Consider the following 12,610-nt stretch of genomic DNA (forward strand, 5'->3'; position numbering starts at 1 on the left):
TACACAGGGGTTCCGGCCGCAACGATCCGCCGCGGCATGTCTACTTGATGTTGCCAAGTCGCTGGGTACCGGCAAAGATCTTGGTGTCCAGCGTCGTCGCCTTGTCTCCGATCCTCTGCAATCTGGAGTTCTGGCTGTCCACCTCCTGACCCATGGCCTTCCCGAGCTGGTTCAATCTAGAGCTGAGCATGCCGATCTCGTCCAGGTTCTGGTCGAGTTCATCCTCCAGCTCGTCGTCCGACTCTGTCGCTTCAAACTGATATCGTCCGCGCTGCGCAACTTTGTTACGCTGTGCTGCCTCTTCCGCCTTCTTGCCAGTTCCGAAACGATCCTGACCGAAACGACCGAAGCTAGCCTTGCCTGTGCCTGGACCGTTCATGCTGGCGTCGAGTCTTGACTGTGCGGCGGTGACGTCGCGACGGACAGCTTCGCGCTCTTCACGCTCGTCGATGTGACGAGCAATGATTCGCGCCTCTTCCGCATCACGTTTGGCCTTCTTGTTAAACTGCATGTTGGGACGGAAGATGGAGCGGTTGAGCGCCACGATTTCTTTTGCATTGTCTTCAGCACGAGAAGCATGTGCTTTGGCCAAATCGAGCGAGCGTTCGGTGTTGCCGATCTTTTCGGACTGGTCCGAGAGCTTGAACATGGTGTTGGTAGCCGTCTCTTCGGCTTCGCGAGCGATGCGCAGTGCATTTCGAGTGGACGAGAGAGACTCTTGCTTGGTGAACCGCATCTGTTGCTTGACCGCCTCCACCTCATCGTCCTCTTCGTCTCGCTGCTCTTCCTGCTGCTCCAGGCCATCGTAGCCATTGTTCGATGCCGAGCCTGCTGGCGCACCCGAGCCTCGGCCGTATTCGGCTTCGAGGTCATCCTGGGCGGCAGCGCCACCTCGCTGGTTCTGCACATTGCGCGAAAGATTGTTCGGTTTGCTTCCGCCTGCTCCCGCATACTGGTCGTATCCAGAGCCGAAGCCTGCACCCGGTGCTCGTGCATTGGCAAAGCGGTCTTGGTATCCGCCATACTGCTGCTGCTGTCCGTAGCCACCAGCTCCGTAGCCAGCCTGAGTACCACCTGGTCCGCCGTAACCAGCGCCACCTCCTTGCATTGAAGGGCCTGCGCCGTAGCCGGCACCTCCTCCGCCGCCAGGAGGGCCGTACCTGCCAGGAACATTGGATTGAGGCGGAGGCGCCGACTCGACCGGTGGGATCTTGCTACTGTTCTTCTTGCCGAAGAGACCCATCTTAAGTTTTTGCGGAGGTCCGGAGGTATGTGATGAGTTTGCGAGCTTGCGTCGTTGGTGATGGAAGTGAGGATCGCCAGCAACAGTGCGTCTGGCGGTGTTCAAAGGGTCCGCTCAGCAACGGTGACAGCGCATGCAAAGGGGCTTGGCGCGTGCACAGCCAGCAAATCGCCACGCCAAAAAATCCCAAAAGGCGGTGTTCGACCGGTCTAACACGTCAAAATTATCTCTTGGATGCTTATCGACACCTCGACGCTTGACAGTTGATACTGTATACATCCACCCTGTCAGACATAATGCCCACGCAAGCGCAAGCGAATGCTCAGGTGCATGTAGCGTCATGGGCTCTGCTGTTGACTCGACCTGCTGAATTCGTCCTTGTCTGCCCTTTCAAAGCCTCTCTCAAATCTGTCGACCCGAGCAAGCGCAAAAGAATGGCAATTAACGAGTGTGATTGCGATCGACAACGAGCGGGTATAGTTGCGTACAAATGCATATTTGCGATGACGAGTGGTGCGGAAAGAGCGGCAGAGACGATATAGGAAGACGAAAGAATGTGGTTGGAATATAGCAGGAATGTCCAAGTGGTAGGAGAAGAACAAGATGCCTCAAGACGATCAAGACCTGCTTTCTGGTTTGACGATGCTCTTGGCGATCTTTTCGAGGTAATATAGATGCGGACGTGGACGATAGATTTCGTCCATCGTCATGGCGCGGTCGGATGTATGCGAACGCGTTCGACCGCGGTAGCGAGAGCCCGAAGGCTGGGTCAGGCACCCGTCCACCTCGATTGCGTGGCGCTTCTCGGCTTGCACACAAGCGTCCCACAGATTGCGATCGATGCCGACGCTGGGAGCGAACGCGCCTTTAGACAAAGCCTTGCGGATAGCTTGATCGTTCTTGCGGTCAACGCTGCGTTCGTTGGCGTCGTGATCAGGGGCAGGCGAGCTCGAACGGTGCTTGTCGCTAAGACGCGTCCATGGGTTGGAGGAACGGCTGAAGGCCTCGATCGACTTGGTCCTGCGAGCGCGCACCGTGTTATCGCCATCGACGACCAGCTTCGAGCCAGAAGCATCGTGCGAGTCATCGCCATCTTCGTGCGGCTCATCGAACTCGGCAAAGACGTCTTCCTCCTCGTCACCGGACTTGTGCACCCATCGCATCTGTACAGGATCAAAGAGCATGTCGCCCACAACCCGAGCACCGGAAGCAATCTTGCCCATCAGCGTGCTGCTCTCTGGAGACAATGGCGACGAATACCCGGCAGCTTGATTGAGTGCAGAGCTGGTCGAGCTCCCCGTCATCTGGGAGATGAGGGCCGGCCGAGTGCTGCTTTGAATGACTTGGTCAAAGTCCCTGAGAACATCTTCGTTGCCCTCCCAACGCAGCGCCTGTGGATTCCATCGCATACCTTTGACCAGCTTAGGTGCGGGTGAAGCGCCTGCACCGAGCGATCGGATCAGAGCTGGTTTGCCCCGTTTTCCACGTCGGCCACCGCGCTTTTGCTGATTCCCTTGAGGTTGGACAGAGCCGGAGGGAGACTGCGCTGCTGAGGTGCGGCTTTTATTGAGCTTGTCTGACGACGCTGAGACTCGAGGAGACTGCACGACAGGACTCGCCGCGCTCGGTAGATCGTCGATGCCGTCAAGCTCAGCGCCATTTCCATACTGGACAGAGCGCTTGAGGAGGCGAGCGACAGGCTGGTTCTCGCCCGATGAGCTGCGACGCTCGAGATTGGATCTAGCCTTAGACCGTGTATTGACCGAGATACGCGACGCAGGCTGATGCATGGGCCGAGCATTGAACGAGACTGGAGTACTGGGCCGTGCAGGAGCGTTGACATCCCTCTGCAAGCGGGCCAACTGATCAGCCGCTTCGGCCGCCCTCGCTCGCGAGGCAGCAGTGGAGTCGGTAAGCCTAGAGGCGCCGCCTTTGTTCCTAAATCGGGACGAGGGAGATGCGGCACTAGTGCCGCTGTTATGTCGCTGACGGAAAGGCAAAGCGGACGTGTTGGCGCTTGGAAGACCTGTTGAGGATGGAGTGTTGGCGGGTGGCGAAGTTCTCATGGACGGCAATGACCTCTTGCGTGTCAGCTGACTGCCGCGGTTTTGCGACGATCGGTGAGACGAGGATGGAGGAGCTGCGTTGGAAGCAGTCGAGCCGGACAAGTGCGTGTGGAGATCACTTGTCGAACGCTTGAAACGGAGGCGATTGCGAGCTGATCCACGATTTTCGGAACGAGTGACCAATGGTTGAGCCGGACCGATATCACCATGCTGAGAGGCGGTGCGAGCAGGATGGTGGCGGTCATCGCCAGGGCCAGCCGCGGTTTCGACGCCTAGTCTGGACGATGAACGAGTTGAGTACGTCCTGACCGGCAAGTTGCGGGCTGCGATGCGGCTGGTGGAGAGATCGAAATCGTCATCAATGATGAGACCGGCTGCGATGGCGGCATCCGAGTCTCCAGCTTGAGCATGATTCGGCGCAGATGCGGTGGGGTGACCGGAGCGTTTGAGGTCAAGCATCGCCTCGAGCTTTGCTTTCACGTCAACAGCGGTGGCAGATGATGCCTTCGAAGGCTTTGCAAAGATGCTACCTTCCAGATCGAGACCATCCAACATGTCCTCATGCTCGTCGTCCGCGTCGCTTTCGCCTGAGACGCTTTTCGTGGAGGGTGGAGGGTCCGACGAGGCTGGCGGATGCAAAGATGTGGACGAAGTGTGGGTTGTGCTGGTGGGAGGAGCAGTGCTGAAAGCCGAATCGTCGTCCCAGACGTCTCTGCTGACTTGGCTGAGGGAGGTGTTGGACCGGGCGCGAGACAGGGACGAGCAGAGGCTGAGGTTGTTCATGTCTGGTTCCAGGTCGAAATCCATCTCGACGTTGTCGTCGCCTTCGGAGAAAGAGACGTCCTGATCGGATCGAATGCGACCAGAGCTACGCGAAGAGGCTCTGGACCTGTGATGTGCATCGCTTTTGCTGTGAGGGCTGTCGGGATCGGTGAGGTCAGTGGAGAGGCCCATCATGCTGCGGGAGCTCGTGCTGGCAGAGGTGCTGAGACTAGCTGTGGAGCCCGCGCGATCATCTCGTCGCGGAAAGCCATCGCTATACTGAGAGATGCGGTCGAGATCGAGAGCCGGCGGACGAAGCTGATCGTCGAAGTCGTCGTGAAGTGTGAACGACCGCGCAGAAGCAGCAGCAGTGGTAGCAGCGGCGGAAGCTTTACTGGCTTCGAGCATACGCTTCAGCGCTGAGCTAGCAGCGGTGGAGAGTTTGATTGTGTCGGTCTGCTCGTCCGAGCCATCATCGAGGTTGTCCTGGGGAAAGTCCTCGTCCCAATTTGGCTCTGCATCGTGGTCTGCGTGCGCCACGTCGTGAACGTCTTGCAGGGACGTGTGATCTGTACGCAGCTCGGTGTGCTCCAGGTCAAAGTCGCCATCGGACCAGTCCTCGACGTGCGCCATTGCTGCTGTCACGGCACGCGCGTATAGTGAAGGAAGTGTCCTTCAAGAGTCGGAAGAGTAGGAAGCAGGTGGCCCTAAGCCCACATTCCTTGCCAAAGGTTGTTTTGCGGCTGGGTCCCGACAACGAATGGTCGGAACGGGAGTGCGTGCGAGATCAAAGCGGGTAGAAAAGAGACGTGCTGAGAAGAGTGCGAGGAAAGGGTGACGGTGGGGAGGAGGGCAATACAAAAGGACGCTGGAGAGGCGAAAGAGTCAAAGGGACCGAACGTCACACGCTTCTAGCGTACGCTTTCGCGCCTCTGAACCTCGTTAGCCGCCAGCCTGCCACTTCACGGCTAGGAGGGGTGAGACCTTGACGCGCCTCTTGGAATGCTTGGTTGTCGCCGCCCTCTGCTGTAACTTTGCGCACGCGTCAGATCCAATTTGAAAGCGCTGCTTTTTCGAGACCAACACTTGACGCTCAAGTCACACCTCCTTCTCGCTTATCCGACCAGCTGCCGAGATTGGACTTGAAATGGCCTCGAGAAGCTTCCGATTCCATTTCGCGCACGCACCTCGCCGCTCCTGCAACTGATTGACACATCCATTTGCCATCGGCATCGTTTCGTCGTCGGGCCATCGCCGACGATCGCTGGTCCCCGAACATGGCTTCAGTAGCGTCGAGCCGGCCTCAGCTCAAGTCCAAGTTCAGCGAATCCTACGGATCTCTGCTCAAAGGCGAGCAACCGTGGCTTGTCAACAACGGCTTCCCCGACTCTGCTTCTTCCTCTTCATTCGGCACCGATACTGCTGCACGGCCGGTTGCTTCGCGAACAAAGTCGACCGGCAAGTCCAATTCAGGTCCACGCTCGCGCTACTTTGCCGATCTGCTGTGCCTCCCCGTCGAGACGCGCTTCGTGGCTCAGCAGCTCGAGACGATCCCGCCAGAGACGCTTCTCGATGACGATCCGCACGGGAAAGGCGCCCACATCACCGACAACATTGGATCTCTCTGGAGGGAAGCGATCCGTGTCTGGCGAGAGAGCGACGAAGACGAGGTTCGAAGAAGGAATGCAGTCGATACCCTGGTAGCCTTGTCCTATCCCATTCTCAACAAGCGCTTCTCCAACTACTCCTTTGATATCATCACCATTCTTGCTGGTGGAATGGATGAAGCGGACGAGACGTTCATGCTTCTCGTCGACTCCATTGACGACACGTTGCGCGGAGGCGACCTGGCCAGAGTACGCATCCCTTCTTCGATGCGGGACGAAGATGACGAGCGAGAGCAAAACATGGCCGAGGCGAAAGCGAGAGAGTGGATCGATGCAGAGGTGCAGCATAGAGCGCTTCAACTCGGACTCTTGTGGCTATCTTGTGTCGCGCAGACCTCGCTCGCGGCCTACTTTCTCCGTCGTGACCTCTTCGTCACCGCGTCCACCTTCATCTCAACCGCCTCTGGCTCGCGGTACGCCTACGAAGGTGCAGTCTTTCTAGGGCTGCTCGCTACCATTGGTCAAGGCGCAGCTGGCGGAGTTTCGCTCAATGTCAGCACATCGAATCCGTACGCTCGGCGCTTCCGCGATTGGGTCGACGAAGATTGCATGGCCAAGATCCTGGTTGCCGCGTCCGCCGCCATGGACCAAAACGTCCAGCAGTATCGACAGGTCGTCGATGACTCGCCCCCGACGCTGACAGGCAGCATCGCTGGTCTTGCCAGCATGCGCTGGGTCTCGAGCCTTGCCGAGCTCGTCTCTTCGCCCACCAGTCCTTCTCCTCCGTCTGCTTTTGGTCGTCGTACCTCGGCAGCATCTACGCTGGTCGGCGACTTTACGCATCTTCCGTCTCCAAGCTGCGTCATCCTTCTACCACTCTTTCTGCTTTCCAGATCGAACCAAGCCTTCACTTCGCTCATTCTGAATGTCGCAGATACTCAGGCAGCACAGAACGACACGCAAGCCAGAGCTCGAGACGAGTCGTTCTGCCACCTGGCTTCTCTTGCATCGTACCTGGCCACACATGCCTCAGTCTCATCTCGTTCGGCATCGTACTCTCGAACTGCTCTGCTGTCTCTACTCGTCTTCCTCTACGACCCACGCGGCAGTCGAAACATGCTCGCGGATACTGAGCACGCAGCACGCACACTGGAACGCATACGCCTCTGTCGTCAACGAGAGCCGGCACTTGCACTGCCGCGCGTCAAGCGCACCCGACTTGTCACGGCCGTCCTCGATGTGGCAACCTGCTCGATGCGCTACAACCTCAGCAAGCGCATCGACACAGCCTCGTATCTGATCAGCTTGAAGCTTATCCAGCGAGTGGTGATACTGTGTTCTGACGAGCGTATCCAGCTCGAGTACGACTGGCAAGACTGTTGGAGTGCCGTGTTGGCTCTGGCGTCGTTCCTTGCCGCTCGTTACTCGGAGATACGCTCCAGCAGAGACCTCTCCGAGCTGATCAAGGCGTTGATGGCGACTTTGAATTCCATTTTGCTGCGCTCAGATCATTTTCTGGCATCGACCAACGAGATCCACCACTTCATCTACGAGATCTTGCGCTGCTCTGCGACACTGCGCAAGTGCGTACTCCTCCTCGATCCATCCACAAAGGATGCCAGCTCCGCCTCTTCCAGCGATACGAACCTCACCGGTAGTGCATCGATACCCATCCCGCCAAAGCTCTACAACCAGGTTCCAGCATGGAAGAATCTCGAACGCACCATCCAAGCCGTCGAATCCAAAATCGCCGAATGGGTCGAACAAAAACCGGGCTCGAGAAAGAACAAATCACCAGACATCAACACCATCATTAAACTCATCGCCAGCATCGATCGCGAACAGCTGCTCGCAGGTGCTTCCGCAGAAGACACCCAACCGATCAGCAACAGCAGCAACGGCAACGGCGGTGCGGGGGCAGCGGCATCGAGCAGTGTCTCGCACCACGAATTGGAATGGCTCGATCGTATACAGGAGCAATGCTTGCCCGAGTTCGTTCGACATGCTTGCTCGGACGTGCTGCGTATCTTGCCCATATACTAAACACGTCTTCGAGTGCAGAGCAATGTCCCCCAGATATCAGAGTTGTTCTGAATGCATCGAAAGACAGTCGTGTGAGAAGGCGATGAAAATCGTATGAATTGAATCAATTGTTCTGCGGGAATATCACTGGAACTTCTGAATGACAACGGCGTTGAGCAGCCCGGCTTGTTCGAGCGTCTGCGATTCATCCGTAAGCGGCTTGGGTGGGAAGGACGAGGTGAGCACGTAGCTTCGAGTCGACATTCCTGGGTTAGCACTGCAGTCACAAAAACCGAACTCAGGTCAGCAATCGTCGTCTTCAGCCATACGAATCGAGCTTACGATCACACTTACGCGTTGATGTAGCTCCTCAGATCCGCAATCGTGTGATGCGTGTTGAAGCGAGCGGTCATCCTCTGTCCGTCGCCCAATCGGACCTGTAGCTGGGTGGTGGGCTTGTCGGTATCGACCTTGAAATCGCCCGCGGAACCGGATGCAGGTGGTGCCGAAGAGGAGGCCGCTGCAGCGGTCGTCTGCGATCGAGATGAAGAAGCGAACGACGCGGGAGAGGGCGAGCCGAGTCGATTGCCCGAGCCGGCGAAAGGCTTCATAGGTGGCGGCTTGTACGGCTCGTCAGTACGTCGGTGGACATGGACTTGCACCTGCTGGCCGAAGCGGATGTTAAGCAGGTCGAGAGGTGCGTGGCCCGAGTTGATGGCTGCCAGCGTCTGAGCATGTGCGGGGTCATCGTAGCGCATGAGCTCGCCATCTTCCACCGAGAAGCCGTCCTGCCAGAAAGTGAGATTCCGGATCGCTACCTCTCCGTCGTCACCGTCATCGTCCTCGTCATCCGCACCAGCAACCGCAGCACCGGATCGGCCGCCAAATCCACCGGGCATCGTGTCAGCGGAAGAGGACGAAGGCTCAGCTTCTGCTTCGTCGTTGATGGTCCTGCCACGACCCGTGAAGGCAAATGAGGAGGAGGCCGAAGGTTTGCTGCCTGAGGCTTTGGCCTGGGCTGCAGCGAGCTCTTCGGGATGACGCTTGCCCTCTTCAGCAGCACGCTTGAGAATCTCTTGCACCAGATCTCCACCAGGCTGGTTCCTACGACGACGTGCTTCGGGATTCTCGACGCTGAGTGCACTTTTCTCACCACCGGCGAAATAGTTCATTTCGTCATCGTCTTCATCGTCGTCGTCGTGATCCTCTCCGGCCCTCTTGCTGCCGCTGGGACCATCGTTGGAGGACTGCAGGTCGCGGAAGGTCGAGATGCCGCCTCGGTTGCTACTGGACGTTGCCGAGCGAGAAGGCTGGCTCGATGCAGCATTCGAGCTGCCGAAGCCAGAGACAGCCGAGGCATCAACAGGCTGGCCCGAAAGCGTGCGTGGGCCCGTGTAGTTGTCAGGGACGCTAGGTGCGGAGTCTGCCTCTGTGGCGCCTTCGGGTTCCGCACCTGCTTCGGATTCGTAGAAGCTCGACATGGCGGTCTGCAGGTCACCGCCCGAAGCCTCGAGGAAGAAGCGAGCCTTTTCGGCCGAAGCGCCAGTGATGGCAGCGAATTGCTGGATGTTCTCGTCCATCTTGTGATGTTTGTCGATGCAAAAGCGGTCGATGGAGGCGGGAGAAAAAGGTTGCAGCGACACGCAATCTTTGCGAAGTGGAGGACTGAGCCACCGCTGACAGGCCAAAGCGTGTGTGTGTGTTTGTGTGTGCGTCTTCTTGCCGCAAGAGACCGCGCATGGACCCGCAGTCTGAAAATTAGTTACGAATACAAGTCGCGATCACACATAGTCTTCTGGCAAGGAAAATCGACTCGGACGAAAAGCATGAAATTGGAACAACTGAGACGAGACGAGATTGGAAATGCGCTGCTCCATCAACGGTTCCGCTTCTCAGCAATCACTTTCGAGATATTCGAGATCATCACCACCGACACCCTTCGATCCGTCCGTCTACATCGCCCTCCCTCCGCACGCCTTCACCACCCCTCGCTGCTATTGACTCGGGATCTCATCTCGAGCGAGAGGCATTGGCTGCTCCATCACAGATCGCGCACCTCGGCTACACGCGAACGAGACACATCGAACATCGAATATCGAATCACACCTTCGCCATGGCATCAAAAACCAACGAACAGGTCGTCACCGAGACCTTCTCGGAACGATCTGCCTTTGCTGACGGTATGACCGCCGCGGGTGCAAGTGCAGGTGCAGGTCTTCTAGTCAGCGCCATTCAGAACAGTGTCCAGACCCACAATAAGGGTGCGCTCGGTGTATTCACCCGCACAGGAAGCACCATCGCCCTCTTCAGTGAGTATCCTTCAGAGCAACGTTAAGCAATGATGCAGTCATGATGATAGCACCAACGTCGATCTCATATATTCATGCTGACTTGTCTCTCTGTTGCAATTTGGCATCATCACTCGCACTTCTTCTCGCTCTCAGCTGCGATGGGAGGAATCTTCTCGTACACCGACTCCACGGTCGCAAACTTCCGACAGAAGGACGATGCTGTCAACGGAGCAATTGGTGGTTGTGCTGCCGGCTTTGTGCTCGGTGCCGCCGCTCGTTCGGTGCCCATGATGTTTGGTGGCTGCGCTTCTCTGGCTGCATTGATCGGTACTTTTGACGCAGCAGGCAAGTCGCTCCAGGGCACCTACGCGCGCGCATCGGCAACAGACTTTTCACATGGACACGATGCATCTCCGGGCACACCGGGCTGGAGGGAAGCACGAGAGGCTCGTCGTCAGAGCTTCTTCAAGGTACGTTACCAGCAAGACAAGACCAGGTCAACATTGCAACATTCCACTGACATTTGATATCTTCTTTGTATTCGGCTACTGATAGCAAAAGAAGGAGGACGTCGAGTCCGACGCATAGACGTTGTGAATCCTACATGGAAAACAACCGCCTCACTGTAACTCGACATCTCTCGAAATGCTCACATGTATCAAGCGTACACAGCCGACATAGCCTGAGATGGTCTAAAGCCACAGGCGAGCAGGCAAGAACTGAGACTCGAATAGCTTGTGCATTGCGAAGTAACGAAGCGTGAACCGCTGGTCTAAGACAAGGAAGCGCCGACAAAGCCGGAAGACAGGACACCCTTTTCGGTCTTCAGCAAGCGGGGCTTCTTGTCCGCCTCTGGATCCGCGGCGTCGGGCAGAGCGCCGACCCAGGCGCACTCTCCCTTGTCGGTCACAGTGTATCCTGGCTGGATCGTCTCAAAGATCTTCTTCTTGGGGTTGAGCACAGCTTCGGGCTCGCGACCTTCGAAGCCCTCCACCCAGACCTTGTCGCCTGGCTGGCTTCCCTCGGGAGGCACGACAGGCTCGACACCGCCTTCCTTGCCGTCCTTGTGCGTGGCGCAGAGAAGCATGCCGTACGACTTGATACCTCGCATCGATGCGGGCTTGAGGTTGCATACGCCGATCACCATGCGGTTCTGCATCTTTTCAATGGGCACAAAGTTGACCAGACCGCTGAGGATGGTTCGCGGACCATCGGCCTCGCCGAAGTCGACCTGCTCGAGATAGAGAGCGTCGGCATCCGGGTGCCTCTCGATCGAGACGATCTTGCCTACGCGCAGGTCGACCTGAGACGGGATGGGGCCGGTGGTATCCGCAGCAGCAGCAGCAGCGCCGCCCTTCTTGCCTCCACCGCCTCCTCCGCCCCCAGCCTTGGCCTCCTTTGGTGCTTTCTCCTTCTTTTCCTTCTTCTCCTTCTTGGGCTGCTGCTCCTGTTGCTGCTCAGCGGCTTCCTTCTTGGATCCACCGGCGGCTACAGCCGCTGCTTCCTTGCTGGCCTTCTTGGCTTTCTTGAGATCTTCGGGCTTGGCACGCTCGATGGCGGGCATGCCGTCGTACGTGGGCTCGAACGAGGTGAACCCGAGCTGTGCTGCGTTGGCAGCCTTGGCCACGGTTGAGAGGTTTGACAAGTGAGAGACGTATCGTGCCACAGATGGGTTGGCATGCTGTTCTGCGGGCTGCAGCTTCGACACGGCTGGGTAGATGGAAGCAAAGAGAGCCAGGTCGGCCACCGTGGGCTCGTTGGCGGAGAGGTAGGTGACGCTGTCAAGCTGCTCGTTGAGCGATTTGAGACCTTCGGGAGAGACGAGCTGCTGCTCATCGGACTTGTCGAGTTTCTGAAGCCATTCTTTGGTGGTGGTCTTAGCCTTGTCGTCAGCACCGTAGATCTGGGTCGACTTGCCCGTGAGGCCGGCGAGCTTGTCGGCGAGGTCTACCAGTGGCAGAGCAGCGTCACCCTGAAGTTGCTGGATGGCGCTCTGTTGTGATGTCGAAGAGACAGACGGCGATGTGGTTGCGGCATGCATGCATCGAAATGCAGAATGACGGATCGATGGAGCATGCATGGACCGCCAAGGGGTTCGGACGACCGAGGCGAGGGAGATCTGTTGGTTCAGTCATTTGAGCAAGCTGGACACGCATTACACAATAGCGGCCAAAATAGGCATGTATCAAGCACTTACGGCATCGTTGGCATACTGCGCATAGGCAGCAGTGATAAGCTGTCTCGCTCGCTGTCCGGACATGATGATGGGAATGTGATGGTTCAAATGAAGGATTTGGTGTGAGCGTCGGCAATGTCAAAGTCGAGTCGAGAAGAAATTGGCGCAACTTTCGGTACGAAGGCGAATGTCAGGTCTTATTCTGCTCACAGCGCGATTTATTGGCAGCCGCTCATCAGGGGTCCACGACAAAAGCCGGTCGATCCACACGCTTCTTGACGTGAGGCGGTCTGGCTGTTCGTGAAAAATCAGCTCATGCGTGCAGGAGCGACAAAGCAATTCGGAACGAGTGAGTGATGTTGGTGTTGCGTTGCATGCCCCTTCGGACGAGCAAGAGAAGACAGCAACGCCAACCGCTCATGCGGATCGTGTGCAACCGTTTG

General features: G+C 57.4%; 6 protein-coding genes across 6 annotated transcripts; 2 read left to right on the forward strand and 4 right to left on the reverse strand.

Annotated features, from left to right (window-relative positions):
- Nucleotides 1-40: 40 nt before the first annotated feature.
- Nucleotides 41-1,243, reverse strand: PHSY_005044 (protein transport protein SEC9; the record flags this gene model as incomplete). Its single annotated transcript, XM_012335655.1, has 1 exon — nt 41-1,243. The coding sequence occupies one exon, from the start codon at nt 1,241-1,243 to the stop codon at nt 41-43; it is 1,203 nt and encodes a 400-aa protein (XP_012191045.1).
- A 617-nt stretch (nt 1,244-1,860) lies between these two features.
- PHSY_005045 (hypothetical protein) lies at nt 1,861-4,704 on the reverse strand (the record flags this gene model as incomplete). The annotated part of the gene is made up of 1 exon (XM_012335656.1): nt 1,861-4,704. The coding sequence occupies one exon, from the start codon at nt 4,702-4,704 to the stop codon at nt 1,861-1,863; it is 2,844 nt and encodes a 947-aa protein (XP_012191046.1).
- Nucleotides 4,705-5,348: 644 nt separating this feature from the next.
- Nucleotides 5,349-7,721, forward strand: PHSY_005046 (hypothetical protein; the record flags this gene model as incomplete). Its single annotated transcript, XM_012335657.1, has 1 exon — nt 5,349-7,721. One exon carries the CDS (start codon nt 5,349-5,351, stop codon nt 7,719-7,721), a length of 2,373 nt encoding a protein of 790 aa, XP_012191047.1.
- Nucleotides 7,722-7,844: 123 nt separating this feature from the next.
- On the reverse strand, nt 7,845-9,280 carry PHSY_005047 (hypothetical protein; the record flags this gene model as incomplete). Its single annotated transcript, XM_012335658.1, has 2 exons — nt 7,845-7,977; nt 8,055-9,280. 2 exons carry the CDS (start codon nt 9,278-9,280, stop codon nt 7,845-7,847), a joined length of 1,359 nt encoding a protein of 452 aa, XP_012191048.1.
- Nucleotides 9,281-9,526: 246 nt separating this feature from the next.
- Nucleotides 9,527-10,579, forward strand: PHSY_005048 (mitochondrial import inner membrane translocase subunit; the record flags this gene model as incomplete). Its single annotated transcript, XM_012335659.1, has 4 exons — nt 9,527-9,646; nt 9,748-9,880; nt 10,145-10,461; nt 10,547-10,579. 4 exons carry the CDS (start codon nt 9,527-9,529, stop codon nt 10,577-10,579), a joined length of 603 nt encoding a protein of 200 aa, XP_012191049.1.
- Nucleotides 10,580-10,763: 184 nt separating this feature from the next.
- Nucleotides 10,764-12,071, reverse strand: PHSY_005049 (protein that binds tRNA and methionyl-and glutamyl-tRNA synthetases; the record flags this gene model as incomplete). The annotated part of the gene is made up of 1 exon (XM_012335660.1): nt 10,764-12,071. The coding sequence occupies one exon, from the start codon at nt 12,069-12,071 to the stop codon at nt 10,764-10,766; it is 1,308 nt and encodes a 435-aa protein (XP_012191050.1).
- Between the last annotated feature and the right edge of the window lie 539 nt (nt 12,072-12,610).

This window comes from Pseudozyma hubeiensis, assembly GCF_000403515.1.
Source record: "Pseudozyma hubeiensis SY62 DNA, scaffold: PHS47, whole genome shotgun sequence".
Taxonomy (NCBI): Eukaryota; Fungi; Basidiomycota; class Ustilaginomycetes; order Ustilaginales; family Ustilaginaceae; genus Pseudozyma; species Pseudozyma hubeiensis.